The 27,364-nt window shown below is 50.8% G+C and overlaps 3 protein-coding genes across 5 annotated transcripts in view; all 3 read right to left on the bottom strand.

Annotated features, from left to right (window-relative positions):
* Positions 1–299: 299 nt before the first annotated feature.
* On the bottom strand, positions 300–9,111 carry LOC100766809 (cytochrome c oxidase subunit 6B1). Its single transcript, XM_027431243.2, has 4 exons — positions 8,973–9,111; positions 6,572–6,688; positions 5,512–5,612; positions 300–486 (listed from the first exon to the last, which is right to left on the bottom strand). The coding sequence occupies exons 2-4, from the start codon at positions 6,675–6,677 to the stop codon at positions 433–435; spliced, it is 261 nt and encodes an 86-aa protein (XP_027287044.1). The 5' UTR covers positions 6,678–6,688; positions 8,973–9,111; the 3' UTR covers positions 300–432.
* A 6,249-nt stretch (positions 9,112–15,360) lies between these two features.
* Positions 15,361–18,326, bottom strand: LOC113837363 (ETS translocation variant 2-like). Of its 2 annotated transcripts, XM_027431237.2 has the most exons (7): positions 18,281–18,326; positions 17,931–18,020; positions 17,742–17,831; positions 17,523–17,582; positions 16,622–17,113; positions 15,675–15,787; positions 15,361–15,561 (listed from the first exon to the last, which is right to left on the bottom strand). In XM_027431237.2, the coding sequence occupies exons 1-7, from the start codon at positions 18,324–18,326 to the stop codon at positions 15,361–15,363; spliced, it is 1,092 nt and encodes a 363-aa protein (XP_027287038.2). The 2 variants fall into 2 exon arrangements, with proteins under 2 accessions (XP_027287038.2, XP_027287039.1); XM_027431238.1 differs by lacking the exon at positions 18,281–18,326 and having other exon boundaries at positions 17,742–17,828; positions 17,931–18,000.
* A 5,680-nt stretch (positions 18,327–24,006) lies between these two features.
* The window catches only part of Rbm42 (RNA binding motif protein 42), a 10,039-nt gene continuing 6,681 nt past the window's right edge, over positions 24,007–27,364 (bottom strand). For both annotated transcript variants that reach the window (XM_027431242.2, XM_027431241.1), the window contains 2 exons: positions 24,326–24,520; positions 24,007–24,249 (listed from right to left, as the gene is read on the bottom strand). In XM_027431242.2, the coding sequence (XP_027287043.1) occupies positions 24,137–24,249; positions 24,326–24,520 (308 nt within the window). In that variant the 3' untranslated portion in view covers positions 24,007–24,136. The remainder of the gene's footprint in view (positions 24,250–24,325; positions 24,521–27,364) is intronic.

Genomic DNA, 27,364 nt, shown 5'->3' with positions numbered 1-27,364 from the left:
CACCCACTACAAATACATCTTTAACAAGAAATCTATGCTGGGCGGTGGTGGTGCACACCTTTAGTCCCAGCACTCGGGAGGCAGAGGCAGGCGGATCTCTGTGAGTTCGAGACCAGCCTGGTCTACAAGAGCTAGTTCCAGGACAGCCTCCAAAGCCACAGAGAAACCCGGTCTTGAAATGCTCCCCCTTCCAAAATCAGAAGTCAACACTTCATTTTAGAACAAGAAAGATAAGTACTGTGAGGTCCCTTGTGCGAGGGCACCCCATCTCCTTGTCCAGCTGCCCTATACACACGGTGTGAAACTTTTCCAGTGAATTTTTATTAGTAGTTGCATCATGATTCAGGGTCCCAAGGTAGGGACCATCATATACCCAGGTCCCCCTTGACTATATGGGAAGGACAGAGAAGAGGAGAGGTGGGCGGAGTCAGGTCAGATCTTCCCAGGAAACGTGCCTTCCGCTCTTCGGTCATCCCAGGCTGAAACCTGTAAAAGACAATTGGCGTAACTCCTATGACAAAACCACATTTTCCTTACTTTACCCACAGATGCACCTGGCCAACAGAGGGCCACGGGAGCCTGCTACGCGCTAACCACTGTCCCAGAGAATCAACAGTGACTCAGAAAGACAAAACCAACAGTGACTCAGAAAGACAAAACCACTCTTCTTTTCCTTTAATTTTTTTTTTTAAGTTTTCTGAGGCAGGGTTTCTCTGTGTCCTGGCTGTCCTGACACTCACTCTGTACACAGGGCTGGTCTTGAACCCACCTGCCTCTGCCACTCAATGCTGGGACTAAAGATGTGTATCACCAGCTCTGACCAAAATGACTACTCTAAATGAGCTGACATTCTGAGGAAGAACAGGCAGGAAATCCCAGGATCACCTGTGAAGAGTGAACTGCTCTTGCAAAGGACCCCAGATCAGCTCCTAGCGCTCACACCAGGGAGCTCCCAACTGCAGGAAACCCAGCTCCAAGTGATCTGAAACCTTCTCTCTCTCTCTCTCTCACACACACACACATCCACACACAGAAACAGACATCATAGGACACTAGCTTTGTTTTGTTTGTTTTTCAACACATGGTTTCTCTGTTTAACAGCTCTGGCTGTCCAGGAACTTGCTTCATAGACCAGGCTGGCCTCGAACTCAGAGATCAGCCTGCCTCTGCCTCCTAAAGGCATGCGCCAACAACCCCCCCACACCCAGTTTGTTTTGTTATTTTAAAGATTTATTTGCCAAGTGGTGGTGGTGACAGCAGCACACACCTGTAACCCCGGCACTCAGATCTCTGTAAGTTCAAGGCTAACCTGGTGCATAGAGTGAGTTCTAGGACAGTCAGGACTACACAGAAAAAAACCCTTTATCGAAAACTCCCAAAAACAACACGAAAAGATTTATTTATTTTTAATTTTATGTTTATGGTTCTTTTGTCTGCATATCTGTGTAGTGCTTACCCTCTGCCCACAGAGGCCAGAAGAAGGCATGAGATCTTCAGGAACTGGAGTTAGGCAATTGTGAGCCACATGTGGGTGCTGGGAATCAAACTCTGAGCCATCTTTCCAGGCCCCCCCAAATAAATCAAATCTTAAAAAAATAAAGACCATAACTATGCCCTGCTTTAGGAGCCCCAGAATTCACAATGAATGTTGTTTGCCAGAATAGAGGAGAAAGGATCACTAGGTGTGCCAGATCGTTTTTTGTTTTTTGTTTGTTTGTTTTGTTTGTTTTTGGAGATGGTGTTTCTTTGTGGAGCTTTGGAGCCTGTCCTGGAGCTCACTGTGTAGACCAGGCTGAACTGAACTCACAAAGATCCGCCTGCCTCTGCTTCCTAATTGCTGGCAAGGCCTGTTTCACCATACTCAACATAAGGGTGCTATGGGCTATTTGTGTACTGTATGAAGATGCATTGCTGTGATTGGTTTAATAAAGTGCTGAACAGCCAACAGCGAGACAGGAGGTAAAGGTGGGACTTCCAGGCAGAGAGAGAAGGAGTAGATGAACTGAAACACCAGGAGAGAGGGCAGGCCCTGACAGAATGCAGATATTTAAGTCATAAGAGACAGTTAAAAACAAGCCGCAGCTATGGCCAAGCTTTCATAATTAAGTCTCCATGCCATTATTTGTGAGCTGACAATCCAAAGAAAAATCTGACTACATATGGGTGTTTTTTTTTTTTTTGGTTGTTTTGAGACAGGGTTTCTCTGGGTAGCCCTGGCTGTCCCAGAACTCACTCTGTAGACCAGGCTGGCGGTGGTGCCGCACACCTTTAATCCCAGCACTGGAGAGACAGAAGCAAAAAAAAAAAAAAAAAAAACAAAACTAGGGCATGAGGAACAGTGACTTTTGGCAAATCACTCTTTATTCTAGTAGTCAATTGTCACACACACACCCAGAAAGGAATCTTGGAGCCTCAGATAAGAGGGTATGGCAGAGAGGAGATAGGAAAGTTAGGCTAACCCAGTGATAGGCACCTGGAATCCCAGTACTAGGAAGGCTGAGCCAGCAAAGATGGCTGTGTGTTTACAGTGAGTACCAGGCTATTCAGAGCTACTACCCCAAAAGCCAAAATTGGGGGCTGGAAAGATGGCTCAACAGTTAAAGAGCACTGGTTCATTCTTTGTGCACACATGGTGGGTCACCACCATTGTTAATTCCAGTTCCAGGGTCTGATGCCCTCTTCTGACCTCCATGTGCAGGGCAGTGGGAGGCAGAGGCAGTCTGAGTTTGAGGTCAGCCTGGTCTACAGAGTGAGTTCCAAGACAGCCAGAGCTACACAGAGAAACTTTATCTTGAAAAAAAAACCACCACCACCACCACCAAAAAAAAAAAAAAAAAAAAATAGAGACTGGAGAGATGGAAATGGCTCCGAGTTAAAAGCAGCTGCTGCTCTTGAGGAGGACCTGCATCCCATGGCAGCTCACACCCATCTGAACCTCTAGCTCCAAGGGATTCAATGCTCTCTTCTGACCTCTGCAGGCACCAGACCTGCATGTGGGGAGCACACAGATACACAGACAAAGCACCCACACACGTAAAATAAAATACATAAGAGAAAGTACAACTAGGATGTCTTAAATATGGCCGTCAAAAGAGGAACCAAATTTAAGAATTTATGTATTATTTAAAAAATAGAATTTTTAGCTGGGTATGATGGTACACGCCTTTAATCCTAGCATTTGGGAGGCAGAGGCAGGTGGATTTCTGTGAGTTCCAGACCAGCCTGGTCTACAGGGTGAGTTCCAAGACAGGCAAGGCTGTTACACAGAGAAACCCTGTCTCAAAAACAAAACAAAAAACAAAACAACTACAACAAATTACACACATACATACATACATACATACATACACACACACACACACACACACACACACACACTCTCTCTCTCTCTCTCTCTCTCTCTCTCTCTCTCTCTCTCTCTCTCTCTCTCTCTCTCTCTCTCTCTGTGCCATAGTTAAAAAAGGGCAGAAGTAAGACCCAATGGAAGCTGGGTACATGCCCAGTCGGTAGACTACTTGCCTAGCAAACCAGAAGCATGGCACCCATCCCAGCACTGCTTCAGACAGGATGTAGTGCCCTTTGCCTGTAACCCCAGCTCCCAGGAGGCTGAGGCAGGATCTCAGGAGTTCAAGGTCACTGGTGACTACAAAGACAGTCCAGACTACATAAGACTCTGTCTAACAATAATCACTACCCCACAGAAGGTCAAAGCAAATCACAGAACAGAGTAGCCAGTACAAGAGGCTGGAGAGATGACTCAGCAATTAAGTGTACTTGTTGCTCTTGCAGAGGACCCAGGTTCGATTCCCAGCACCCACATGGTGGCTCACAAACGCCTGTAAATCCAGTTCCAGGAGACCAAACACCTTGTGCTGACCCCCGCAGGCACTAGAACACACATGGGCGTCACACACACAGACACACACACACACACACACACAGACACACACACACACACACAGACACACACACACAGACACACAGACACACAGACACACACACTCACACACACACAGACACACACACACACTCACACACACCCCCCTCTTAAGTAGCCCTGGATGACCTTAACTTCTGATTCACCTCCTGGGTGCTACCACTACTGACCTAAAGTATCATATTTTGATTCTAAGACACATGCTTTCAGTTTTTCTATTTCTGAAAAGAGCATGAATGTTATAATCCCTCCATCAATTCCTTCCTATAAAAACCCAGCATCTCCGGATGTCTTAACAGTCAGGAGGACCCTCTTGATCTCACCAAGGAGGATACGTTGGAGTATTAGATGCTGACTAAAAAGTCTCACCATGTTAGTGCCAGAAGCACTGTCTCGCTGGGTCCTGATTTTGTGGGGATGCCGACTGAATGGGCCAGGGGCGAAATGGCATGTCTGAGATTTGCTCTACAGTAGTCCAGCAGAGTGAAGACGAGGAAGAAAAGACACATGAAGAAATGAGCCCTGGTGGTGCAGGACTAGAACTCCAGCACCTGAGAGGCCGTGGGAAGAGGACATGAGTTCAACACCGGCCTGGACCACACGGCAAGACCCTGTCTTAAAAAGGAAACTGTGGGGCCAAAGATGGCCCAAAAGGGGCAGTGCTTGCCAGGTGAGTCTGTGGAGGTGGGAAGGAGACCTGACTCCATGCAGCTGCCCTCTGACCTCTGCACATATGCAGCGGACACCTGGAGCACGAACACACATCACATGTACAACAATACATTCACCTGGAGCACGAACACACATCACACGCACAACAATACATTCACCTGGAGCACGCACACACATCACATGCACAACAATACATTCACCTGGAGCACGCACACACATCACACGCACAACAATACATTCGCCTGGAGCACGCACACACATCACACGCACAACAATACAGTCATACAGAACTAAACGGGGCTGGAGAGACGGCTCAGAGGTCAAGAGCACTGACTGCTCTTCCAGAGGTCCTGAGTCCAATTCCCAGCAACCACATGGTGGCTCACAGCCATCCCTTATGAGATCTGGTGCCCTCTGTTGGCCTGCAGGCAGAAGACCTAATAAATAAATAAAATCTTTATATATATATATATATATATATATATATATATATATATATATATAGATTCAAAGGGATGAAGTGGAAACTGAGTCTCTATTCAGTCTGGATTGGGGTCCACGCCTTTGACCCCAGCGCTGGAGAGGCAGAGGCAGGCACATCTCTGTGTGAGTTGGAGGCCAGCCTGTTCCGCATACCAGGTTGGCCTCAAACTCACAGAGATCTGCCTGTCTCCAGCTCCCAAAGTGCTGGGATTAAAGATGTGTGCCACTACCATCCTTGAAAGTCCAGGTTTGTACAGTGCATGGCCAAGGCAGATCTAGGAGAATAGTCCTGGGCTGAGGAGTGACATTCCCCAGTTGGTCCTACCTTAGCCCTTGGAGATGAATTCTCACTAGTCATCATATTCCTTTCTGCTTGGTCCCCACCTGAACACCCAAGGGTCCCACTGGGAGGCACGTACCCATGATACAGGGCAGAGGGACTTGTACACACGCCGGTACCACTCACACACGGAGACATCACCCCCCTTCGCAGTCATGGCCTTCTCGCAGCGGTGGAAGTCTGTGAAGAGAAGAGGTTCCGGATCAACCCAGACCAAGTGCATTTTTGAGAAAATTTCCAAGTGCTTTTTTTTTTTTTTTTTCTTTTTTACTTCATTTTTGGTTATACACACAGAGCAAATGCAAATTCAAAGTATACCATATAAAGAGCTGTATATACCTGACCTGGGCAGTTATACAGCTGTTCAATACAACATTCTGGCTGCAGGAATGACAGCAAAATATGAGGGACATTTGAGGATTATGAAGTCCAGACATGGCTAAGAAAGAGTGAGATGGGCCGGGCGTTGGTGGTGCACGCCTTTAATCCCAGCACTCGGGAGCAGAGGCAGAGGGATCTCTGTGAGTTCGAGGTCAGCCTGGTCTCCAGAGCGAGTTCCAGGACAGCCTCCAAAGCTACACAGAGAAACACTATCTCGCAAAAACAAAAAAAGGGTGAGATGGTCTTGATCATAAGCAAAGAAAACAGGTGGGGGCACCAGTGTCTGCTTCATTTTATACTTTTTGAGGGGAGCTGTCACGGACTCAGGTGTGGCAGGGGCACCAAAATGTAACTACGTTCAGTTAGTGGTGTCACGCCTCCAGAGAGGAGGGAAGTGATGGCAATATTCATTTTCTATATGGATTGTGAATGCAGGAGTCACTTCTGAATTAATCCTTTACAGGTTGTATTCACTTGCATGTTGTGTGCATGTGTGGCGCACGCGCACGCATACACGCGCGCACACACACACTGCATACATAATTCTTCAAAAAAAAATTATGGTTGATACTAAAGTTTGTGACCTCGACAGCTAGTATGAGGTGTCTGGGCCCTCCAGACAGTATATTCGGAGTGAACGGATGCAAGCTGAACTGCACAGGTCCTTGTCCCCCATTTTCCCTCCTGAGGCAAGAGGTATGTAGAAGACACAGGCAAGACCCACACGTATGACCTCCCCACCCCGGTCCTCTGCTTACCCAAGTAGTTCTGCCAGCAGTTCTTGGTCTGGTTCTGGTTTGGGAAGCGGCTGTCAAAGGGGGCAGTTTTGTAGTTCTTGATTTTAGTCTTGATGTCTTCAGCCATGGTGCTGACTCCTAGATACAAACAGAATTCGTACATTGGCAACCACTCTTGGGGTGCATCCCTGGGCATAGGGATGTCAGACCAACGAGGCCCACAGAAGAAGTCCAGACCAGAATGGGCTGAATGTGATCAAGCTGTCACCTCCTCCTTCTCAACAAGCACAGAAAGACGAAGGTCAGGGAAATCCATGCATCTGAGTGTAGAAGCCACAGTAGGGTCAGGAGACAGAGGCCTCCCTGGCAAAACCAGGCTTTATCCGAAAATTCCAGCTAACGCTCACTGTGTGCAAAGCACATACTATGTGCACTCTATAAACGCCTACTCTTGCGGCCAGGCTAAAAGATATCACTACCTCCACTGTCTACACAAGGGACAGGGTGTCTAAGTGCCTTCCCAAGGTCATTCAGCACCCGGATGGATGTGCTGTACCCATCATCAAAAACAACATTACAAGGATTTTTGGTGTTACATGCTCATCAGGGGTCCTGTGAACTCATAAACGTCTCTCAGAATATAGCTAAATACATCGCAAAATTGCTTAGGATGGCAAAAAAAAAGGCTCAAAGGACCAATCAAGTTCCACAACTGAAGGTAACCCCGAGGTAACCCTAAGTGAAGACGGTGATTTGTGACAGTTGCAACTAAAATGTGTGAGGTAGGGGTGATTCTGACTGCTGACAAAGTCCCATAGGTTGCCAAATTTTTTTTTTTTTTTTTTTTTTTTTTGAGACAGGATTTCTCTGTGGCTTTGGAGGCTGTCCTGAAACTTGCTCTGTAGACCACACTGGTCTTGAACTCACAAGATCCTCCTGCCTCTGCCTCCTGAATGCTGGGATTAAAGGCGTGCACCACCACCACCGCCGCCCGACTGCCAAATCTATTTAAGTTGCTGCCTCCATTCCTAATAGAAGTAAACGCTACATTTCAATTAATAAATTAATAAGCCGGGCGTTGGTGGCGCACACCTTTAATCCCAGCACTCGGGAGGCAGAGGCAGGTGGATCTCTGTGAGTTCGAGACCAGCCTGGTCTACAGAGCGAGCTCCAGGATAGGCTCCAAAGCCATAGAGAAACCCTGTCTCAAAAAACAAACAAACAAAATAAATAAATAAAATTAATAAAAACCACCACGCAACCCCTCCATACGCATGCAAATATCTTAGTGCCTCAAATTCTATTGACTCTGGGTACCCATGGGTTTAAAGGAAAAGAACGCTTTGATATGACGCCTGCAGAGATGACGCGGCCAACATCAGGGACCTGAGATACAGAGACTGAGGCAGCAATGCTCGCACAGACCCCGGCATCCAGACAGGAGGCCGCAATGCTCACACAGACCCCGGCATCCAGAGAGGAGGCCGCAATGCTCACACAGACCCCGGCATCCAGAGAGGAGGCCGCAATGCTCACACAGACCCCGGCATCCAGAGAGGAGGCCGCAATGCTCACACAGACCCCGCTGGCACCCAGGGAGGAGGCCGCGATGCTCGCACAGACCCCGGCATCCAGAGAGGAGGCCGCGATGCTCACACAGACCCCGGCATCCAGAGAGGAGGCCGCGATGCTCGCACAGACCCCGGCATCCAGAGAGGAGGCCGCGATGCTCACACAGACCCCGGCATCCAGAGAGGGGGCCGCGATGCTCACACAGACCCCCGCTGACATCCAGAGAGGGGGCCGCGATGCTCGCACAGACCCCCGCTGACATCCAGAGAGGAGGCCGCGATGCTCACACAGACCCCCGCTGACATCCAGAGAGGGGGCCGCAATGCTCGCACAGACCCCCGCTGACATCCAGAGAGGGGGCCGCGATGCTCACACAGACCCCCGCTGACATCCAGAGAGGAGGCCGCAATGCTCGCACAGACCCCGGCATCCAGAGAGGAGGCCGCGATGCTCACACAGACTCCGCTGACATCCAGAGAGGAGGCCGCAATGCTCGCACAGGCCCCCGCTGACATCCAGACAGGAGGCCGCGATGCTCGCACAGACCCCGGCATCCAGAGAGGAGGCCGCGATGCTCGCACAGACCCCGGCATCCAGAGAGGAGGCCGCGATGCTCACACAGACCCCGGCATCCAGAGAGGGGGCCGCGATGCTCACACAGACCCCCGCTGACATCCAGAGAGGAGGCAGCAATGCTCGCACAGACCCCCGCTGACATCCAGAGAGGAGGCCGCAATGCTCGCACAGGCCGCCCCCCGGCGGCCCGAGCTGCTCCCCGGCGTCGGCCAAGCCCCGGGCCGCTTCTCCACCCTGCACTGGCTCCCTGGGGACCCCGACCCTCCGCACTCACCTCACGGCCGCCCGGGAGCAGCGGACGCTCAATGTGACCCTTAGCAAAGACGCCGATGTCAGACGGGAAGCGGAATCCCGACCGGCCGGAAGCTGCGAGGGGAGGAGCAGAGCTGAGTCCTCCCGGCGGCTAGAGAGGCCTGGGGGGGCGGGGCGGGGCGGGCCCGGAAGCGGGCCTGGCCACGCCCACTTGGAAAGCGGGGCCGCCCCCTATGGAACTGAGCTTCTGCTCGTTATTGTTGCCCCTCCGATCGATCGCTCGGCGTCCTGGGGGCGCTGCAGGGCTCCTGGGTTGTAATTGCGGTTGTAGGCGCCTGCCTGCCTGTCCTTCCCGAGGAAAAAAGCAATCGCGGCGCCGACCGCGGAGTAGGAAAGGGAAAATGTCCCAGATAATCTGTGTTTGAGACAGGATTTTGCTAAGAAGGTCAGGCTGGCCTCGAACTTGGAAGCCGACGACGTGCTGGGGGTAACAAACGTGTACTGAAAGGGGAAAATTAATACAAGTCTAAAGCCCAAATAGAAAACCCTTGAGTTCCCAAAAGGCAGCTCAGCAGACAAGGTTAAACGAAGGTCCACAGGACCAGATTTCACATCCCAGAGCGGTGTCCACATTCCTCTGCTCCAAACAGGATCAGATAGTTATCAATTGCAGAAATCTAATTAGCAAACTCATTTCCTCTGCAGCGTCCTGCTTAATTGCACCTTGCCTGAAGCACACAACCATTGCCCTGTCCTGTGTAACCACGGAAGTTCTGTACTCTTGGGGCTTCCAGCCCTGCAATTTCCCCTTATAAAAACACCCTCAGTCAGAAGTGGACACTCCATTTGTTCCCGAGCCCCCCTACAATTTCCCCTTATAAAAATACCCCTCAGTTGAAAGTGGGGACTCCATTTGTTCCCGAACGAATGGGGTCCTTGCTGCAGATCGTATCCTCGAGTCAATAAAGAAACCTTTGTCCTTGCATTCGGTGAATCATCTCCTTGCTGGTGGGTTCTTTTCGGGTTCCTATATCTGGGCACAACATACCGTTATGCCTGGATTCAAAAGTTATTTTCTTTCATTCATGTGTTGTGGGGTATCCACCGGAGAGGACTGCTGGGACATGAGTTTAAACAAGCAGAAAGTGTGTACTAGCCCTCTAGGAACTACACTGGGTGTTCAGGTTCCCAGTGTAGAACTAAGTTGTTTCCCCCTCCCCCAGGTGAGTTTTTAAGAACAAAAAATGTATTGTGGATTGGCATGCTTCAGTTAACAAGAACAGTTAGCCAGCCGAGCAATGGTGGTACACATACCTTTAATCCCTGCACTTGGGAAGCAAATGCAGGCAGATCTCTGAGTTCCAGGCTAGCCTGGACTGAAGAGTGAGTTCCAGGACTTGAAACAAATGAGCCAAACAAACAAACAGCCCCCAAAAGGAACTTTGAAAGCCAAAAGCAAGGTTAATGCATTCAGATGGCCCCAGGACTATGGGCTATGTTTGATGAATTAGATCTTTGTTTTCATCTTGGCAGGTGGGGCTGTCAACGTGCTGAATTTGATGACCTGAGTAGTACTTGTATCAGTCAGTTGTACTAAGGTCTGGGGCTTGTTCCACATTTGAGAAATATTTCTTGAATGTTTATTCTTTTTTAAAAAAGATTTATTTATTTATTATGTATACAGTGTTCAGCCTGCACTCCAGAAGAGGGCACCAGATCTCATTACAGATGGTTGTGAATCACCATGTGGTTGCTGGGAATTGAACTCAGGACCTCTGGAAGAGCAGCCAGTGCTCTTAATCTCTGTGCCATCTCTCCAACCCCTTGAATGTTTACTCTTATCAAATATATCTATAAGCAGTCACTGCTGAAGAAAATACAAAATCCTTACCTTCATAGGTACTAAGACCTTTGTTAAAAGGTGAAAAAGGAATGAACCGGTCTATTCTATGGTCTCACTCATATCAGACACCACTCCCTGTCCTCAAGCCTCAGAAATCACAATTTACACATTCAGGCAGCTGACAGCCCCAAATTAATCAGAGGAGACTATAGGCATTAAATACTGGGTCTGGTGGAAATTTATTTATTTAGTTAGTTAGTTAGTCTTTCGAGACAGGGTTTCTGGAACTAGCTCTTGTAGACCAGGCTGGCCTCGAACTCACAGAGATCCGCCTGCCTCTGCCTCCCGAGTGCTGGGATTAAAGGCGTGCGCCACCACCGCCCGGCTCTCCTCCTGGATTATTATGGTAGGTCCATTCCCTGGCTTCTCAGCTTCCCTGCTGTTCCACAGTGTGTACCCTCTGCTGTAAGGACACTGTTAACACCTCAGGTTCCGTACCCCGACCTTTCCTCAGCCAGAACGCATCCCCCGGCTTCTGGCATAACTAGTCTAAACCTAAAGCCCTTACAAATGACTTTCCCCTCCATTCCCCGCACCCCAGGCACCCTAGTTTAGCTGGCTTCCCCTAGCTTTTGCTCTCGTTCCTTGTCCTGCCTGTAGATGGCTTCTCTTCTCCCTGCTTTGAGACTTTGGTTTATAAATCTCTGCTGAATGAATAACACTTGTATGCTAATGAGGGCAGGTGAAGGACTAGGGTGAAGAGAAGCTGCTTTCCTTCCTCTTCATAGTCTGTCCTCTGAAGTCCCCCTCATAATGCCTTTTTAGCAAAGTGGTGCATGCCACTGGACATGTGTGAAAGACAGGACAATTTGAGAGAGTTGGTTTTTGATGGAGTTTCTAGCATCTAAGTCCCCGGGGTCAAATTCAGGCTATCAGGCCTGATGGCAGGTGCCTTTACACTCAGTGATCTCACTGGCCATACAGACTATCTTTTTTTTTAAATATGCAATCATATTTTGTTTTCATGTGTGTCCGGGTGAGGGTGTCGGGTCCCCTGGAACTGACCAAAATAGGCAGTTGTGAGCTGTCATGTAGGTGCCGGGAATTGAACCCAGGTCCTCTGGAAGAGAGGACAGTGCTCTTAACCACTGAGTCATCTCTCCAGCCCCCCTGCATACTGTCTTTGAGGCACTGTCTAGATCTCTCTGGTGCAGGTGCCTCTTTCATATTTATTTTAGTCAGCATTGCAATTATTTGTGGAGTTGTTTGTGTACACACCTCCTCCTTTCAACATCTTCCTAAAGTCCAGATCTCTTATGCACCTCTGGGGTCCCCAGTGCATTGGAAACCAAGACACCATGGCGTGTGGATCCCTTGTCAAGAGAATCCTTTCCACTCATATGCGTTATTTCTGAACAGCATTATAAGATCTTCCAGCTCTGGGTCTTTTCTGATTGAAACATTCTTTGTTTTCCTAACTTTTCTCTGCCCCAACCCCCAGACTCTTGTCCTCTTGGGCTAGTTCAGTTTCCTCCTTTTGGGCTCCCATGGTCCCATGGCCTTTCTTCATCCTAGCTGGGAGAACTGTGGGCTGTCCACTGCGCTGTGAACTCTCTGAGGACAGGGCTCAGGACCGTTGTGGTTAGTGAGTGATGTATTTCTGGTATCACTCACTGGAGAGTTACATAGTAGGCTCTCATTGGAGGTTCCTGAAGTGGGTTAAGCATCCAGTAGGCTTTTCTTTCTTTCTTTCTTTCTCTTTCTTTCTTTCTTTCTTTCTTTCTTCCTTCCTTCCTTCCTTCCTCCCTCCCTCCCTCCCTCCCTCCCTCCCTCCCTCCCTCCTTCCCTCTCTCTTTCTTTCTTTCTTTCTTTCTTTCTTTCTTTCTTTCTTTCTTTCTTTCTTTCTTTCGAGACAGGTTTTCTCTGTGGCTTTGGAGTGTATCCTGGAACCCGCTCTTGTAGACCAGGCTGGTCTCTAACTCACAAAGATCCACCTGCCTCTGCCTCCCTAGTGCTGGGATTAAAGGTGCACGCCACCAATGCCCGGCTCCAGTAGGCTTTTTAAAGGTCTGGTTCTGTTGTTGGTATTCAGACACCTGTACTGGCCTGTCCTTGGGGTCCTGACAGGACACGCCCTCAGCTGCAGCCACTAAAGCACCACCTGCGGGCATTCACTGTGTTCCCTTTGAAAAGGGCCCTGACTACCTCCCATCCTTCTCGTTCTTTCTTTCTCTCCCTCTGACTGTTTCTCCCTCTCCCTTACTCCTGCTCCCCCCCCCCCCCCCGTCTGTCTTTCTTCTCTCCCTCTGTCCCTGTCCCTGTCGGCTGGTCTTTCCCATCCCTTTTCCCTCTTTAGGATCCTTTTCCCTAATAAAAACCCCTCCACTTGAATTCAGTCGTATGGCGTCTTTCTCTCTGGGCCGCTTTTTTACATTACAACACCTATGTCTTTAAACTTGGAATTCCCATGGCTATTGGGAGTGTGCATTAGTTCTAATTACTCAATGGCTTCTAGAACTAGAAGATACTCAACAAGTTCTTTTTTTGAGTGTGGAGAGTCCGGGTCATTCTCTCCCCCTCTCCCTCTCCCTTCCTCCCTCTTCTGTTTTGAGACAGGGTTTCTCTACGTAGCTCTGGCTGTCCTGGAACTCACTATGTAGACCAGGCTGGCCTCGAACTCATAGAGATCTTTGTAAGGGCTTTTCTTCAAGACAGAGCATATAAACAACTCCTTCTTCTTCTTTTCGAGACAGGGTTTCTCTGTGGCTTTGGAGCCTATCCTGGAACTCGCTCTTGTAGACCAGGCTGGTCTCGAACTCACAGAGATCCGCCTGCCTCTGCCTCCTGAGTGCTGGGATTAAAGGCGTGCACCACCACCACCTGGTGCAGATAAATTTCTATGATGGGATTTTATAACCACAATAGCACTCTTACTATCACAAAATACCCAAATGGGGCTACTTTGTAAAGAAAGTAGGTTTCTTTTTGGCTCATGGTCTGGAGCAATAAGGTCCCAACTGAGGCTCTGAGCAGGGATTGATTATTCCATTTCATCCAAGGATTGATTTTGTTTGTTTGTTTTTAAACAGTGCCTTGCTATGTAGCCCAGGCAGATCTGGGCGTCTAAATTTACAATTCTGTCTCAGTCTCCTGAATGTTGTCAAATTAGTGGTCTATGTCACCACTTAAAGTTAAATGGCTTTTTTTCTTTTCTTCTTTTTCCTTTCCTCCTCCTCCTCCTGCTTCTTCTCTCTCTCTCTCTCTCTCTTTGAGAAAGGGCTTCTTTGTGTAACAGTCTTAGTTGTCCTGGAACTCACTTTGTAGCTTTGTAGACCAGGCTGACCTCCAACTCAGATCCAACTGCCTCTGCCTCTTGAGCAGAGATTAAAGGCCTGTGTCACCACACCTGGCCTCAAATGGCCTTCTTGCCAGTTGCCTTGAGACAGCCAGGACATCCCATGGTAAGAGACTGGAACACACTTGTCTCTCTATCTCTATTTACAAAACATCGGAATGCAATCATGAGGAATCCTAAAGCTCTAACCACTTTCAAACAGGCCATCACTAAACACTGAAGATTCACTTTCTGTGCTCGTGTTTAACATAAACCCTTGGCCTTTAACCCCAGCACTCAGGAGGCAGAGGCAGGTAGATCTCTGAGTTCGAGGCCAGCCTGGTCTAGAGTGAGTTCCAGGACAGCCAGGGCTACACAGGGAAATCTTGTCTTGAAAAACTAATACATAAATAAATTCTTAGATACACCAGAGGATAAACTATTGTCAGACCTTAACAAGTCCAATTTTACTGGGCGGTGGTGGCTCACACCTTTAATCCCAGCACTCAGGAGGCAGAGGCAGGCGGATCTTTGTGAGTTCGAGGCCAGCCTTGTCTACAAGAGCTAGTTCCAGGACAGCCTCCAAAGCCAAGAAAAAAAAAAAGTCCAATCTCTTTAAAAGTCCCTATACCGGGGGCTGGAGAGATGGTGCAGCAGTTGAGAACACAGGCTGCTCTTCCAGAGGACAGGGGTTCAATTCCCAGCAACCACATAGCAGCTCACAGCTGTGTATAACTCCAGTTCCGGGGCACCTGACACCCTCATACAGATATGCATGCAGGCAAAACACCAATGTACATAAAATAAATAAATCGTTAAAAATGTGTTTTGTTTTTTTAAAGTCCCTATACCAGACAGGCACACACAGTGGGCCCTAAGGAGTTCTTATCCCAAGTTGAGAGACATAGATGCAGAGGGGAGTGGCGGGACCCTGAAACCCGAACACCGGAGGCAGGGCTGGGAGGGGCCCGGCAGGGAGAGAGCTGGGCATAGCAGCTGATGGATTTGTTATGGGAGGAGCTGGTCCTCTTTCCCCTTAGTGGGGGAACTAAGACATTGACGGTCTAGGGACTAAGGGCGTCAGAATCCAGGCTCGTAGACTGTGAAAGCAGATAGGGGTCTAGATCCCCGAGTCTGGGAGGAGAGGTCACATGGAGATGTTGGACATTTAGGTTCCCCGAGAGATGTAATGAGCGTCGGTGAAAAAGCAGCAGACAAGTAGGCGTGTTCGTTTTATTGACTTTCTGCAACTGGCAGGTGCCCCGTGCTATCCCGACAGGGAAGGACCGGCACTCGTCCCCCAAAGCGGTACGTGTACTTGCGCCCGCCGCTCTTGAGCACGATGTCGCGGCGGTAATAGTAGCGCAGACCTCGGCTCAGCTTCTCGTAGTTCATACCCGGCTTCCTCTTGCGCTCGCCCCACAGCCTGGCCACCTAGGGCGCAATCGTCGGGTCAGAGGGGCAACACCGGGCGGGGCAACACCGGGCGGGGCGGGGCGGGGCGGGGCGGGGCGGGCGGGGCCACACCCGGGCTGGGGCCGTCTCACCTCTTTGGGGTCGCACAGTTGGAACTCGCGGCTGTTGCCCGTCCAGCGGATGCAGCTGCTGCGCGCCCCGTCGTGGAGCAGCTCCAGGAGGAACTGCCACAGCTGGATGGGACCTGCGAGGAGGCAGAGAGAGGCAGGTCCAAGGTCACGTCGGAAAGGCAAAAGGTTCGGGCTCAGAGGTTAAGAGCACTGGCTGTTCTTCCAGAGGTCCTGGGTTCAATTCCCAGCACCCACATGGTGGCTCACAGTCATCCGTAATGAGATCTGGTGCCCCCTGCTGGTGTGCAAGCATGCGTGCAGTAATTGTATACATAATAAATAAATAAACTCTTAAAAAAGATTAAAAAAAAAAAAAGGTTCAGGACCCATGGGCTGGAGGGATGGCTCAGAGGTTAAGAGCACTGGCTGCTCTTCCAGAGGTCCTGAGTTCAATTCTCAGCACCCACATGGTGGCTCACAGCCATCCGTGATGAGATCTGGTGCCCTCTGCTGGTGTGCAAGCATGCGTGCAGTAATTGTATACATAATAAATAAACTCTTAAAAGATTCAGGACCCACGAGTTTAGCTCGGCCCCTCCTAAGGCGTCTGTGAGTTCGGATCCCGCTGCACACTAGAGACCCCAGAGCCGGCTCCAGGCAGCCCGAGCGAGCCCCATCTAGGAGATTCACGGGTTTGGGTTCCCCAGCTCCAAGACCCGGGCGTCTGGATGCCCCTCTGTCCTCTTACGTAACCCAGGCACCTTGTCCCCTTGGTCCCTAGGAAGCCACCAGTGTCCTCTCACCCCTCCCTCCTAAGCTTCAGGGTACGTAACCCCGCCTGGCTGCCAGTTCCCCAGATCCCGCCTTTTTTTTGGGTCCCCAGCCCCCGCACGCCCCCATTCCAAGGTGGACAGGCTCGGCCCCCGTCCGCTTGCCCCCCCCTGCTGCGCGCATTTGCAGCCTCTCACCTCGGTGGTTGCTTTTGGGGTAGCGAGTCAGGGTGGCCCGGTCAGACTGCTGGCTGGACTTGGAGCAGGCCGGGCGCTGGAACGCCTCGCCAGGGACGCCGCCGCCGTCCGGCAGCCCGCTCTTCCAAGGGCCGGCCAGGTCCGAACCCGCAGACCCGCCGCCCCACGACAGCGCACAGTCCGCACGCGCTTCCCCGCCCGGGCCACTGTCCCAACAGGGGGCGCCATCGGCGCCCACGCAGCAGTCCCAGCCGGCGGCGGTGCTCCAGGCGGCCGGAGGAGGCTGCGACCACGAGGGGGCCCCTCCCGCCGCGGTGGCTCGATCCAGGCCGGTCGCCCCTTCAAAGCCAGAGAAGGGGGAGTGGCCCGCGGGGGCGGGGCCTGCGGGGGCGGGGCCTGGCGTCTGCGAAGCGCAGCGGCTCCACGGGTCCGAGGTGTTGCATCCCAGGTCGGTCCAGTCTCGCGACCACGGCAGGGGCTGAGCAACCGGCTCTGTGAGGGGGACGGAGATGGAGCGAGGGGGCGCGGGGGCCTCGGTCCCCTGCAGCCCTGGCACGCTTTTTTTTTTTTTTTTTGTCTTGTTTTGTTTTTTCAAGACAGGTTTTTCTGTGCAGCTTTGGAGCCTGTCCTGGCGCTCGCTCTTGCAGACCAGGCTGGCCTCGAACTCACAGAGATCCCCCTGCCTCTGCCTCCCGAGTGCTGGGACTAAAGGCGTGCGCCACCACCGCCCGGCGAGCCCTGGCAGTTTTAGGGGTTGGCGCTTTACGAAGACAGCCTTGAGGTTGCATGCAGGTGTCCCTGGTGCCAGCCCCGCTCCTCCGCAGACCCCGCGATCTAAACTCTGCCCCCTGCAGTGTCGGGGTCTCTTTTCTCCCCTCCCACCTCCCTTCCCCACACTCACCCGCCTCACAAGGCGCTTCCTCCTGCGGCAAAGCGGGGCTCCAGTCCAGCTCTGGGAACCCTGTGTGGGACACGAGGTTAGCACGATGCGACTCAGGGACCTCGGCCACCTTACCCAGCCACGCCGAGTCCAAACACGCTACCTCCTCCCGGCCAGCCCAGCCTCTCTCATCCCCCCCCCGCCCCGCCCCAGCCCCCGGGGGTCCAGCCCAGCAGCCACCTTTCCAGCAGTTCTCTACTGTCATCGGTGTCATCGGTGTGTCCCCTTGCAGTGCCACTTCAGGGAAATAGAAACCAAATTCCGCGCCTTCTGCGGGCAACAGGGATGTTAAGGCCGGGTCATGGGTCAAGAGGCCTGCATGCCTGGAGACCCCTCGCCTACAGTCTGTCCCGAGCCAGGGCAGCCTACCCAGTCCTGCCAGCTTGTCCCCAGGAGGTACTTCCTGCAGCGACGCTTCATCGCAGTGCCACAGGTCCATGGATGCTTGTTCTGCTTGCTCTGGTGAAGAAAGGGGACGTCCCAGGCATCAACGGACAGGCTAGTGGCATTTAGGGACCCAGGAGTCTGATTGCAACCCTTGTTTCCCTCCGACCCGGGAGTGTAGACTTCTGCAACCTACTTCCCCAGGAAATGGAATACTGGTTTCCAGTCCCTTCTCCCTGTCTCAGACGCTCCAATTCCCGGAGTCTCGGGAGTTCCCAGGTCCTCCCCGGTTCAGATACCCAGGCGTCCGTCCCCGGTGGTTCGTCGTGGCTCACCTCTGGCAGGTTCCCTCTCTCCTAGCCAGGGGGGTCTCAGCCCCATTTCATACCATGCACCCTTCCCGGGGGGCCTGAGTAGGGGAGGGGGGAATTTTCCGAGACGTCAGAGCTGGGGGTCGCAGGCCGGGTCAAGTTGCAGGGATGGGGGCGTGGCCGAGCGGCACCCCCTGCTTTAGGGATGTACACTGGTCCCTGCAACTGTCCCCTTTCAGGGACGAGTTGGGCTTGGAAAAAGATCGGGGGACCAGGGGCAGGGCAGGGCTGGGGGTGCCGAAAGGGGTGCTTACGGGGTAGTGGGGGCAGGGTGAGGGGACTGGATAGGTGCCCTGGCTTGAGGACTTGGAGCTGTGACATGAAAGGTGTTGGGGGGAGGAGGGTCTGAGGTGAGGTCAGCTGGGCAGCTCTGGGCTTATCTGCAACAGGAAGAGGGATTTCCGGCCAGATGCCCCCTTTCCCTAGCATCGGCCTACGTCACAATCGGCAGGGTGACAGACAGCCAGAGGGGTGGGGTGGGGGGTGCTCCAACCCTGAATCCCCTTCTAGGCACGGTTAGGGAGGGTCTCAATCGTAATCAAAACAACGCCAGTGTGTTATAGTAAGAGTAACCGCTGCCGCTAAGTGAGGCACTGCTGTGTCCGAGGAGAAACACATCAGGCCTTCATTTAATCTTCTCAGGAGGAAGATGTTTTCATCCCAGTTTTATGAAGGGGGACACTGGGACATGCTTTCTCCCACTTTTCTTTCAGTCCAGATCACATGTCTTTGTGGGCGGTAACAGTCCCGGACCACTGGGAAATGTTAAGTGTGAAATTAATATGAGTTTTTTTTTTAAGATTTTATTTATTTATTATGTATACAACATTCTGCTTCCATGTCTATCTGCACACCAGCAGAGGGCACCAGATCTCATAACGGATGGCTATGAGCCACCGTGTGGTTGCTGGGAATTGAACTCAGGACCTCTGGAAGAGCAGTCAGTGCTCTTAACCTCTGAGCCATCTCTGAAGCCCGAATATGAGTTATTGCATGGAACAGTTTTATTAAAATTACTTTGATTTTTGGCAAAGATCCCTTGAATTGTGGCAATGGTAGGCTGGCAAAGATCTTTGTTAGAAAGTGAGAACATGTAGGGGTGAAATGTTGTTTGCAGCTTGCTTCAAATGATTCGGAAAAGCATTGCGTGCACAATATCTGGGACCTAGCTATACTAAAAAGTGGTTGTTTGCCTGTTTTTTAAACTGAAACTCAGTAACTAGGTGTTCTGGGGTTTTTTTGTTTTGTTTTGTTTTGTTTTAATTTGCTAAGCCTGGCAAAGCTTAGCTTCTGAAACCTGGCCTCAGGCAATGTACCTGTGCCCATTTTTCTAAGTATTTACTTAGTAAATATTAATAGGTAAATGTTCAGTATTAAAACATTTGAGGTCATTCTAATATTCAATTTTAATATGAAAATTTTACTTACAAATAAGTAAATATTTAATATTTAAAGCATTTTTATTGCCAGACATGGTAGCATATGCCTTTAACCCCAGCACTCAGGAGGCAGAGGCAGGCAGATATCTGGATTTCAATGCCAGCCTGGTCTATATAGTGAGTTCCAGGCTAGCCAGGGCTACAAAGTGAGACCCTACTTAAAAAGTAATAAATAAATACAAACATTTTTCTTTTTTAATAATTTATTTATTATAGCCAGGTGGTGGCTATAATATAATATTAAAGGCCCATGCCTTTAATCCCAGCACTCAGGAGGAGAGGCAAGTGATCTCTGTGAGTTTGAGGCCAGCCCAGTCTACAGAGTGAGTGCCAGGATAGGCTCCAAAGCTACAGAGAAACCCTGTCTCAAAAAACAACAAAAATATTTATTTTATGTGCATGTATGTCTGTGTGAAGGTGTCAGATCTTGGAGTTACAGACAGCTGTTAGCTATGTGGGTGCCAGGAATCGAACCTGGGTCCTCTGGAAGAGCAGCCAGTGCTCTTAAATGCTGAGCCAGCTCTCCAGCCCCGCAAACATTTTCTTTATTTATGTTGTATATGTACCCCTTTGCCCTTAGCTTTATTGTTGTGTGTGTGCCAGGACACGCATGTAAAAGTCTGAAGACAGCTTTGTGGAGTCGTTTCTCCTACCTTTACATGGCTCTGGGGATTGAACTTGGGTCTAGACTTGTACAGCAAGCACCTTTACCCATGGAGCCATCTTCCCACAAAGTCTTTGGTTTTTATTATTCTAATTTTCTTCTTCTTTTTTTTTTTCAGAATAGGGTCTGTGTTGCCCCAGCTGGCCTCAAACTCACAGACATCTGCCTAAATCTGCCTCCTGAGTGCTGGAATTAAAGGCATGTGCTACCATGCTTGGCGTTTGTTTGTTTGTTTGGTTTTGTTTGTCAGTGCCCCCCCCCCCAACCCTTCCCCTTGGTTTGAGATGAGTTTCTCTTTGTATCCTTGGCTGTCCCCCAGCTCGCTCTGTAGATCAGACTGGCCTCAAACTCACAGAGATCCCCTGCCTACGCCTCCTGAGTGCTGGGACTAAAAATGTGTGTACCATCACTGCCTAACAGGTTTGTATTGTGTGTGTGTGTGTGTGTGTGTGTGTGTGTGTGTGTGTGTGTGTGTGTGTGTGTGTGTGAGCAAGCACAAGCCTGCTCGAAGTCAAAGGACAGTGAGGGTTAGTGCTCTCCTTCCAACATGCTGGTCCTGGGGATCAAACTCAGGTCATCAGGAGTGGCCACAATGTATCTCTCCCCACTGGGCCATCTCACTCACCTAACCCTTTGGTTTTTAAAGCTAGGGTTTGATTACACAGCCCAGGCTAGCCTCAGATAGAACTGTTGATCCTCCTTTTTCTTCCTGGGTTTTTCATCACAATGCCTAACAAAAATTTTTAAAAATTATGTGTGCAAGTGTTTGCTGTATACCATGTGCATACCTGGTGCCCAAGGAAAGCAGAAGGTGGCATTGGATCCTCTGGAAATGGAGTGATGGATGGTTATGAGCTACCATGTGGGCACTGAGACCCAAACCCAGGTCCTCTGCAAGAGCAGCAAGCCTTCTGAACCACTGAGCCAGCTCCCCAGCCTCCTGGCCCAAACCTTTTTAGTATAGTCTCCAGAACTGGCACAGCCCCTTCATTTTTCAGAATTTTGGAGGGCGAGGGAGCATCCCTGATGTTGTATTTTGCAGAAAAACTGAACCTCCATAGAACAGCCTTTTGGGTCCAGTGTCGAGTGAGCAACAAGCCGCTGGGGAGATCCCCAACACCCCAATCCATCCATTCATCCACCAGGGGCCTGAAGGGTCCTGGCGTCTTTGTTCCAGATGTCCTTTCCCTGAAGCTGGCCTCTCCTGTGTCCCTCTTCTCTGATTGTGGTCCCTAGCCCTGAATCCCACTGGCTCCCGACAAGTGTCTTTGTCACCCCTGAGTGTCCCCGTGTCCTCCACCTCTCTGTACCATGCTAGCCACTGCACCGTGACAGTTCCTACTCTGCCTCGCCTCCTCTGCCTGCTGTACCCTCTGTCCTGTGCTCTTCCACAATCCTCTTTTCGTGGGTCACCTTTGCATCTCCTCCTTCCTAACTCCTTAAGTTTCGGGGAGAAGGGTTTCAGGGTAGGAAGGACTGGCTGGTCACGGGGAGAAGGGAGTCTAAGGGTTCTGGGGGTTGAGTGGTCCATTCCAGGTGGCAGGGGGCTAAAGGGCACTTCCTGCCAGGGAGGGAGGCCCTCACCCCCGCGGCCAGACTGGAAAATGTGACGTCAGAGAGGGCGTTGTAAGGGGTGTGGGGACACAGGAACAGAAGAAATTTGACGCCTCTCCAGAGGATCTTCCAGAGAGGTTGGGATTCTCTCCCTCCCCTCCAGCCGCGTCTCCCTCAGTTTGTTCTCTAATCCAGAGTTCTGATGGGTATGTCTCTGAGAGCCCTGAACCTCTGCCTTCTGGCCTGGGTCTCCCCAACTTCTATAAGGTGGTAGGCTTGAGCATTTCCTTTCTGATATTTTTCTTCTTTTGGAGACAGTCTCATTCTGTAGTTCTGGCTAGCCTGTAACTTGTTATGTAGACCGGGCTGGCCTTTAATTCAGTTTCTGCCTCTGCCTTCCAGGGCTGGGATTAAAGGTGTGCACCACCACACCCAGCCATTTTTTTTTTTTTTTTTTTTTTTTTTTTTGAGCCTGGGTCTTATCCTGTGGAACCCTTGGCAGTTACCCTGTGTATGCCATCACCCCCAGCGCAGGAATTCCGTTTTGTAGGTTTTTGAGACAGGGTCTTGCTATGCAACTCAGACTGTCCTTGAATGCACGGTCATCCTGCCTCAGCCTCCCAAGTGTTGGGCTTTTCCTTATGCATCACCTCAGGCATCAGGGCTCTAGTGTCAACCTTTCATCCAGGCCTGGTTTGGTGCCTAAGCGTTGTCTCAGCTTCCTAGGCTCAGTGCTATCTTCATAGAAACATGAGCCCAGGCCTGGTGCCCAAGGTCTAGAGGACATTCTTCAAACTTGAAGCTAGGGATAGATCCCAGAGATGCACACAGCTAATAGGTTTGGAGAGGGAACGAGAAATAGGAACTCAGAAGCCTGTAAGAGATGCTGACTAGGATGCAGCAAACAAACTCATCTTAAGCCCACGGGGTGAGGAAGGCAGCGTAGAGTTTCAGCCAGAGATGGTAGTTCACACTGGGATCCCAGCATTTGGGGGACCGAGGCAGGAGTGCCAAGTTTGAGGCCAAAGCTAGCTCATGGCCAGACCGCCTCAAAACACACCTCCTTGCTGGGCTGTGCAGAAGCAGGTGATCTTTGAGCTCCAGGCCAGCCTGGTCTACAGACAATTCCTCCAGGATGCCTCTATCCTCAGGCTAGTTCCTGGGCTTCCCAATCCACGGCCTGACCATGTCCAGGCCTGTATGGCTTGGGGGAGGGGGTTACATGGAGACAGTGTATCACGAGCTGTAGAAAACCACAGAATCCCTAGCACTGCCTAGATCCTAGGATAGATGGAAGCCTGCCAGTGTGCACTCTATAAAGGCAGGGCTTAGATGACCCCCAACTCCCTACCTTCAGGGTCAAAAGCACAGGCTGGAGTCAGAAACATGGACCCAAGCTAGGCTTGGCTGTGACCTGCCACAGCCCCTCTTCCTCGGACAGAATGGGCTACACTAACCATGCACTGGAGATTTTAAGAGGTCAGAGGGTAGAGGGAAGGAAGGCTCCGATGGTAGGGACCTGATTAGTACACATCAAGTCCCGAATTCAATGCCCAGTACCCCAGGCACTTGGTGTGGTAGTGCAGGCATGTAATCCTAGAGCTCTGCGTCTCCCTTTTAAAACAAGTTCTTGCTATGCAGCCCTGGTTAGCCTCAAATGCTTGTTTCTCCCGCCTCTGTCTCCGTCTCCCAAGTGCTTGGAGTTCAGTTGTGAACCACATCCAGGAACATGAGATTCTACCAGATGAAACCAAGAGAGGAAGCTGGGGAGACGACTCTGTGTAAAGACCCTTGTCACTAAATCCGAGTACCAGTTTGATCCCTGGAACTCAGGAATCCTCTGACTTATACACACCCCACACACACATGAAATAAATGCTTAAAAAACCAAAACCAAAACAAGTAATGGGCACACACTAGAGGCTTGACATTGCACATCTGAATGTTTCCTGGGTAAACTTTCCAAGTTCTGTCTTCTCAGGTGGGGGTGAGCCAAGCCTTGTCAGCTGACAGTTTCTAAGCCCAGTCAGGGATATGGAAATGAAAGTAAATTTATTGAAACTGGTTTTGGGACAGGTGAATAGATGGCTGGGATTTCCCACAAACATCTGTGGGAAGGAGCTAGCGCCTGGCTGGGTGGGAGCAAGTGCCAAGCCACAGACCCTATCTGAGGCCCAACTTTTTCTTTTCCTTCTGCTTCTTGCGGACCACATCCAGGTTCCGGTCCTTCCACATGCTTTTTCGAAGCTTGATGGGCCGTGAGCCCACGTACTTCCCTGTGGGAACGGAAGATTCCAGGTCAGGCTTATGTCAGGTGTCTACCACGCCATCCCCGGGACAGACCTCACCCACCGTTCATCTCACGCATGGCGCGCACATAGTCACTGGGGTCCTTGAAGCTGACAAAGCCATAGCCCTTGGTTTTGCCTGTGCGCTTGTCACGGATCACCTTAGCCTTAAGGAAGGATGGGAACCGGCTGAAGGCACGAGCCAAGATGTCATCATTCACCTCATTGCCCAGGTCCCCACAGAAGATCCGGAAGTCATCTGGGATGAGAAGAAGAGGTCAGAGCATCCCCAGCGCTCCTCCTCCCACCCCCGGTCTCTGCCCTGGGACCCTCAGCCCAAGTGCTCCTCCTCCCACCCTCAGTAATAACTGCCAGTATCCACGTAGCTGTGACCACCTGTGACAGGCCACCTGTGACAGGCCACCTGTTAGGTAAGCACCCGAGCCCCCCCAGGCCCTTTCCCACGGAGGCAGAGGTACCAACTGCTACCTGAACTCACACATCAAGCAGAGCTGAGACCAATTTGAGCATCTGACTCCAGAGTCTCTGGCACCCTATTTTTCAAACAGGTTCTTGTTATGCAGTAGCCCAGGCTAGCCTCCCGAGTGCTAGGACTACAGATGTGAACAACCACACCCAGCCAGAGTCTACATCTTAACCTTAATGGAATAGCCTTTCCTCACCTCCAGTGGTCATGGTCACTTCCTTCTGCAGTGAAGCCTCACCTCTAGCCTTTCTCCTTGGTCTTGTGTGGCCTGCCACTCACCAGCCTTCTGGCACAATAGCACGCTCTTCCTGAGCGGGGCCACCCCTGCAAGTCTGCTCTGACTGCGCAGTGACATGGGAACACACTGCCTGCCCACCGGTCTCGGGCTTATTCCCAGGGCCTGCACCTCTCCTGGGCATGCTCTTCAATTACTTTCTCCTTAGAATAGGGGTGTGAGGCTTGCATGACCAAGTAAACTGTGACAGACCACAGCAAGACTGCTGCGGAGGAGAGGCAGCAGTCTTGGGCTGGGGTGAAGGGCAGTACGCTCTGTCCTCGGTTATGGCTGAAGCTGCCCCATGGTTTCCATAACGGTTAAGGTACTATTTATGAATGAGTTAGGCTACCCCAGGAAGAAATAGTCTGACAACCCAGAGTGAGATTTTCTAGCAAGACTATTAACCCAGACACAGATAAGTCAGATGTGGTGGCAAGACCACCTTCATTCAAAGAGAGGTGTATCCAGGAACCCACAAGCTGACCCCTCAGCTACAACATTTTTGGTGAGGGTGAAAGGGTCTCACTATGTAGCCTTGGCTGGCCTTGAACACACAGAGATCCACCTGCCTCTGCCTCCGGAGTACTGGGATCAAAGCATGTGCAAACACACCAGGTCAGCTAAGACACCTTTGAGGGCAAGCACTTTTCTCACTTCTGACAAGATCCACTCTTCCTACTGAAGGTGACAGTCTGGGCAAAGTCTCCAGGGGAGTTCAAGCCAGCAGAGTGGCCACCAGACCCTCCCCTGCCCACCTGGCTTTATGGCCATGAAGCTGGGCCAACACAAGGGTGCTGGCTGGAATCTAGACACCCTCTCTCCCCACAGTTCTCTGCACGAATGACTACGAATTTCTTCTGGGGTTAGGACTTAGCTAGCAGTTAGGTGCTTTTGCCTAAAAAAAAATACACTTTTTTTTTTTTTTTTTGAGACAGGGTCTCACTATGTATCTGTGGTTGACATGGAGTTACTATGTAACCAGGCTGCTTCTGAACTCACAGCCATCTGGCTATGGAGTGTTGGCTGGCTTGGAACTGGCTATGGAGGCCAGGCTGGCCTTGAATTCCCAAGATTTGCCTGCTTCTGAAGTGTGTCACCATACCTGGCCTAAGATTCATTTTTTATTTTGAGACAGGGTTTTCCTGATCTGGCTGTCCTGGAACTCACTCCGGTCTAAAACTCACAGAGATCCGCCTGCCTCTGACTCCTGAGTGCTGGGATTAAAGATGTGCGCCACCACCGCCCGGCGCATGTGTCTGTGCGTGGTAGGTGCACACTTGAGTGCTGGTGTTCCTAAGTCTACCAGAAAGTGTCAGATGCCCTGAGCTGGAGTTACGAGTAGTTGTGACCAGAGAACTAACGCGGGGCCTCTCAAAAGGCCTGTATACTCTTTAGCCACTGAAGCAACACTCTGAGTATCAGCTTGCTTAACTTTTTCTGCAGTATTGGAGATGGAACTCAGGGGCTCACACATGCTAGGCAAGTGCTCCACCACTGAGTTATATGCCCAGGCTCCACAGGCCAATTTAATAAAAGAGACAGAGTAACGTTAGCACTTGGGAGGTTGGGGTCAGAGGATGTGAGTTCAGCCCGGCATTGGCGGTGCACGCCTTTAATCCCAGCACTCGGGAGGCAGAGGCAGGCGGATCTCTGTGAGTTCGAGACCAGCCTGGTCTACAAGAGCGAGTGCCAGGACGGCCTCCAAAGCCACAGAGAAACCCTGTCTTGAAAAACCAAAAAAAACCAAAAAACCAAAAAAAACCAAAAAAACAAAAAAGAAAGAAAAGAAAAGAGGATGTGAGTTCAAAACTGGCCTTGACTACGTAGAAGAGCCGGTCTCAACACCAAAATAAACAGTTACTGTTATTTTCTTATCTGTGTTAGTAAGTATTATGACACGAAAGAATGTCTTTCTTAGAGGTGGATACTGAGGCGCTGGCTGAGGATGTCAAGCTGACTGCGTGCATGGGGTCAATCCATAACACCGCATAAACTGAAGAGTGGTGGCAAATGCCAGCCCTTGAGACGTAGAAAAAGGGCAGTCAGAACTTCAAGGTCTTACTTGGCTACACAAGGCCTTGCCTCACAAAACAACAAGAGTAATAATTTCACTTGTTTCAAATAATAAGGAATGAGGGGACAGGGCCTAACATGTGCACGGCCCTGGGATTCATCCCTAGCATGCGCACACACACTCTCTCTCAAACACACAGGAATAAAGTAAACAGAGAGCTGTTAATGGTGGCATCTAGGCAGCAGGTAGGCTATACATTGTACACACAGAATCCTTTGACCTCCAGGAGCCAGGTTCCCCATGAGTGAGAGCCTGAAACGCCTAT

This window comes from Cricetulus griseus, chromosome 9 (assembly GCF_003668045.3).
Source record: "Cricetulus griseus strain 17A/GY chromosome 9, alternate assembly CriGri-PICRH-1.0, whole genome shotgun sequence".
Taxonomy (NCBI): domain Eukaryota; kingdom Metazoa; phylum Chordata; class Mammalia; order Rodentia; family Cricetidae; genus Cricetulus; species Cricetulus griseus.
The sequence above is the reverse complement of the archived record's forward strand: the minus strand, read 5'-3'. Positions and strand labels throughout refer to the sequence as shown.

What these genes read in the sequence shown, in the direction of transcription:
- LOC100766809 (XM_027431243.2), bottom strand. Translation starts at nt 6,677, where the DNA reads ATGGCTGAAGACATCAAGACTAAAATCAAGAACTACAAAACTGCCCCC. An exon ending in CTGCTGGCAGAACTACTTGG is followed by an intron (nt 5,613 to 6,571) that starts GTAAGCAGAGGA and finishes TTCTCTTCACAG; the next exon opens with ACTTCCACCGCTGCGAGAAG. An exon ending in CCCTCTGCCCTGTATCATGG is followed by an intron (nt 487 to 5,511) that starts GTACGTGCCTCC and finishes TGTCTTTTACAG; the next exon opens with GTTTCAGCCTGGGATGACCG.
- LOC113837363 (XM_027431237.2), bottom strand. Translation starts at nt 18,326, where the DNA reads ATGGGGCTGAGACCCCCCTGGCTAGGAGAGAGGGAACCTGCCAGAG. An exon ending in AGAGAGGGAACCTGCCAGAG is followed by an intron (nt 18,021 to 18,280) that starts GTGAGCCACGAC and finishes TTTCTTCACCAG; the next exon opens with AGCAAGCAGAACAAGCATCC. An exon ending in AGTAGAGAACTGCTGGAAAG is followed by an intron (nt 17,583 to 17,741) that starts GTGGCTGCTGGG and finishes TGTCCCACACAG; the next exon opens with GGTTCCCAGAGCTGGACTGG.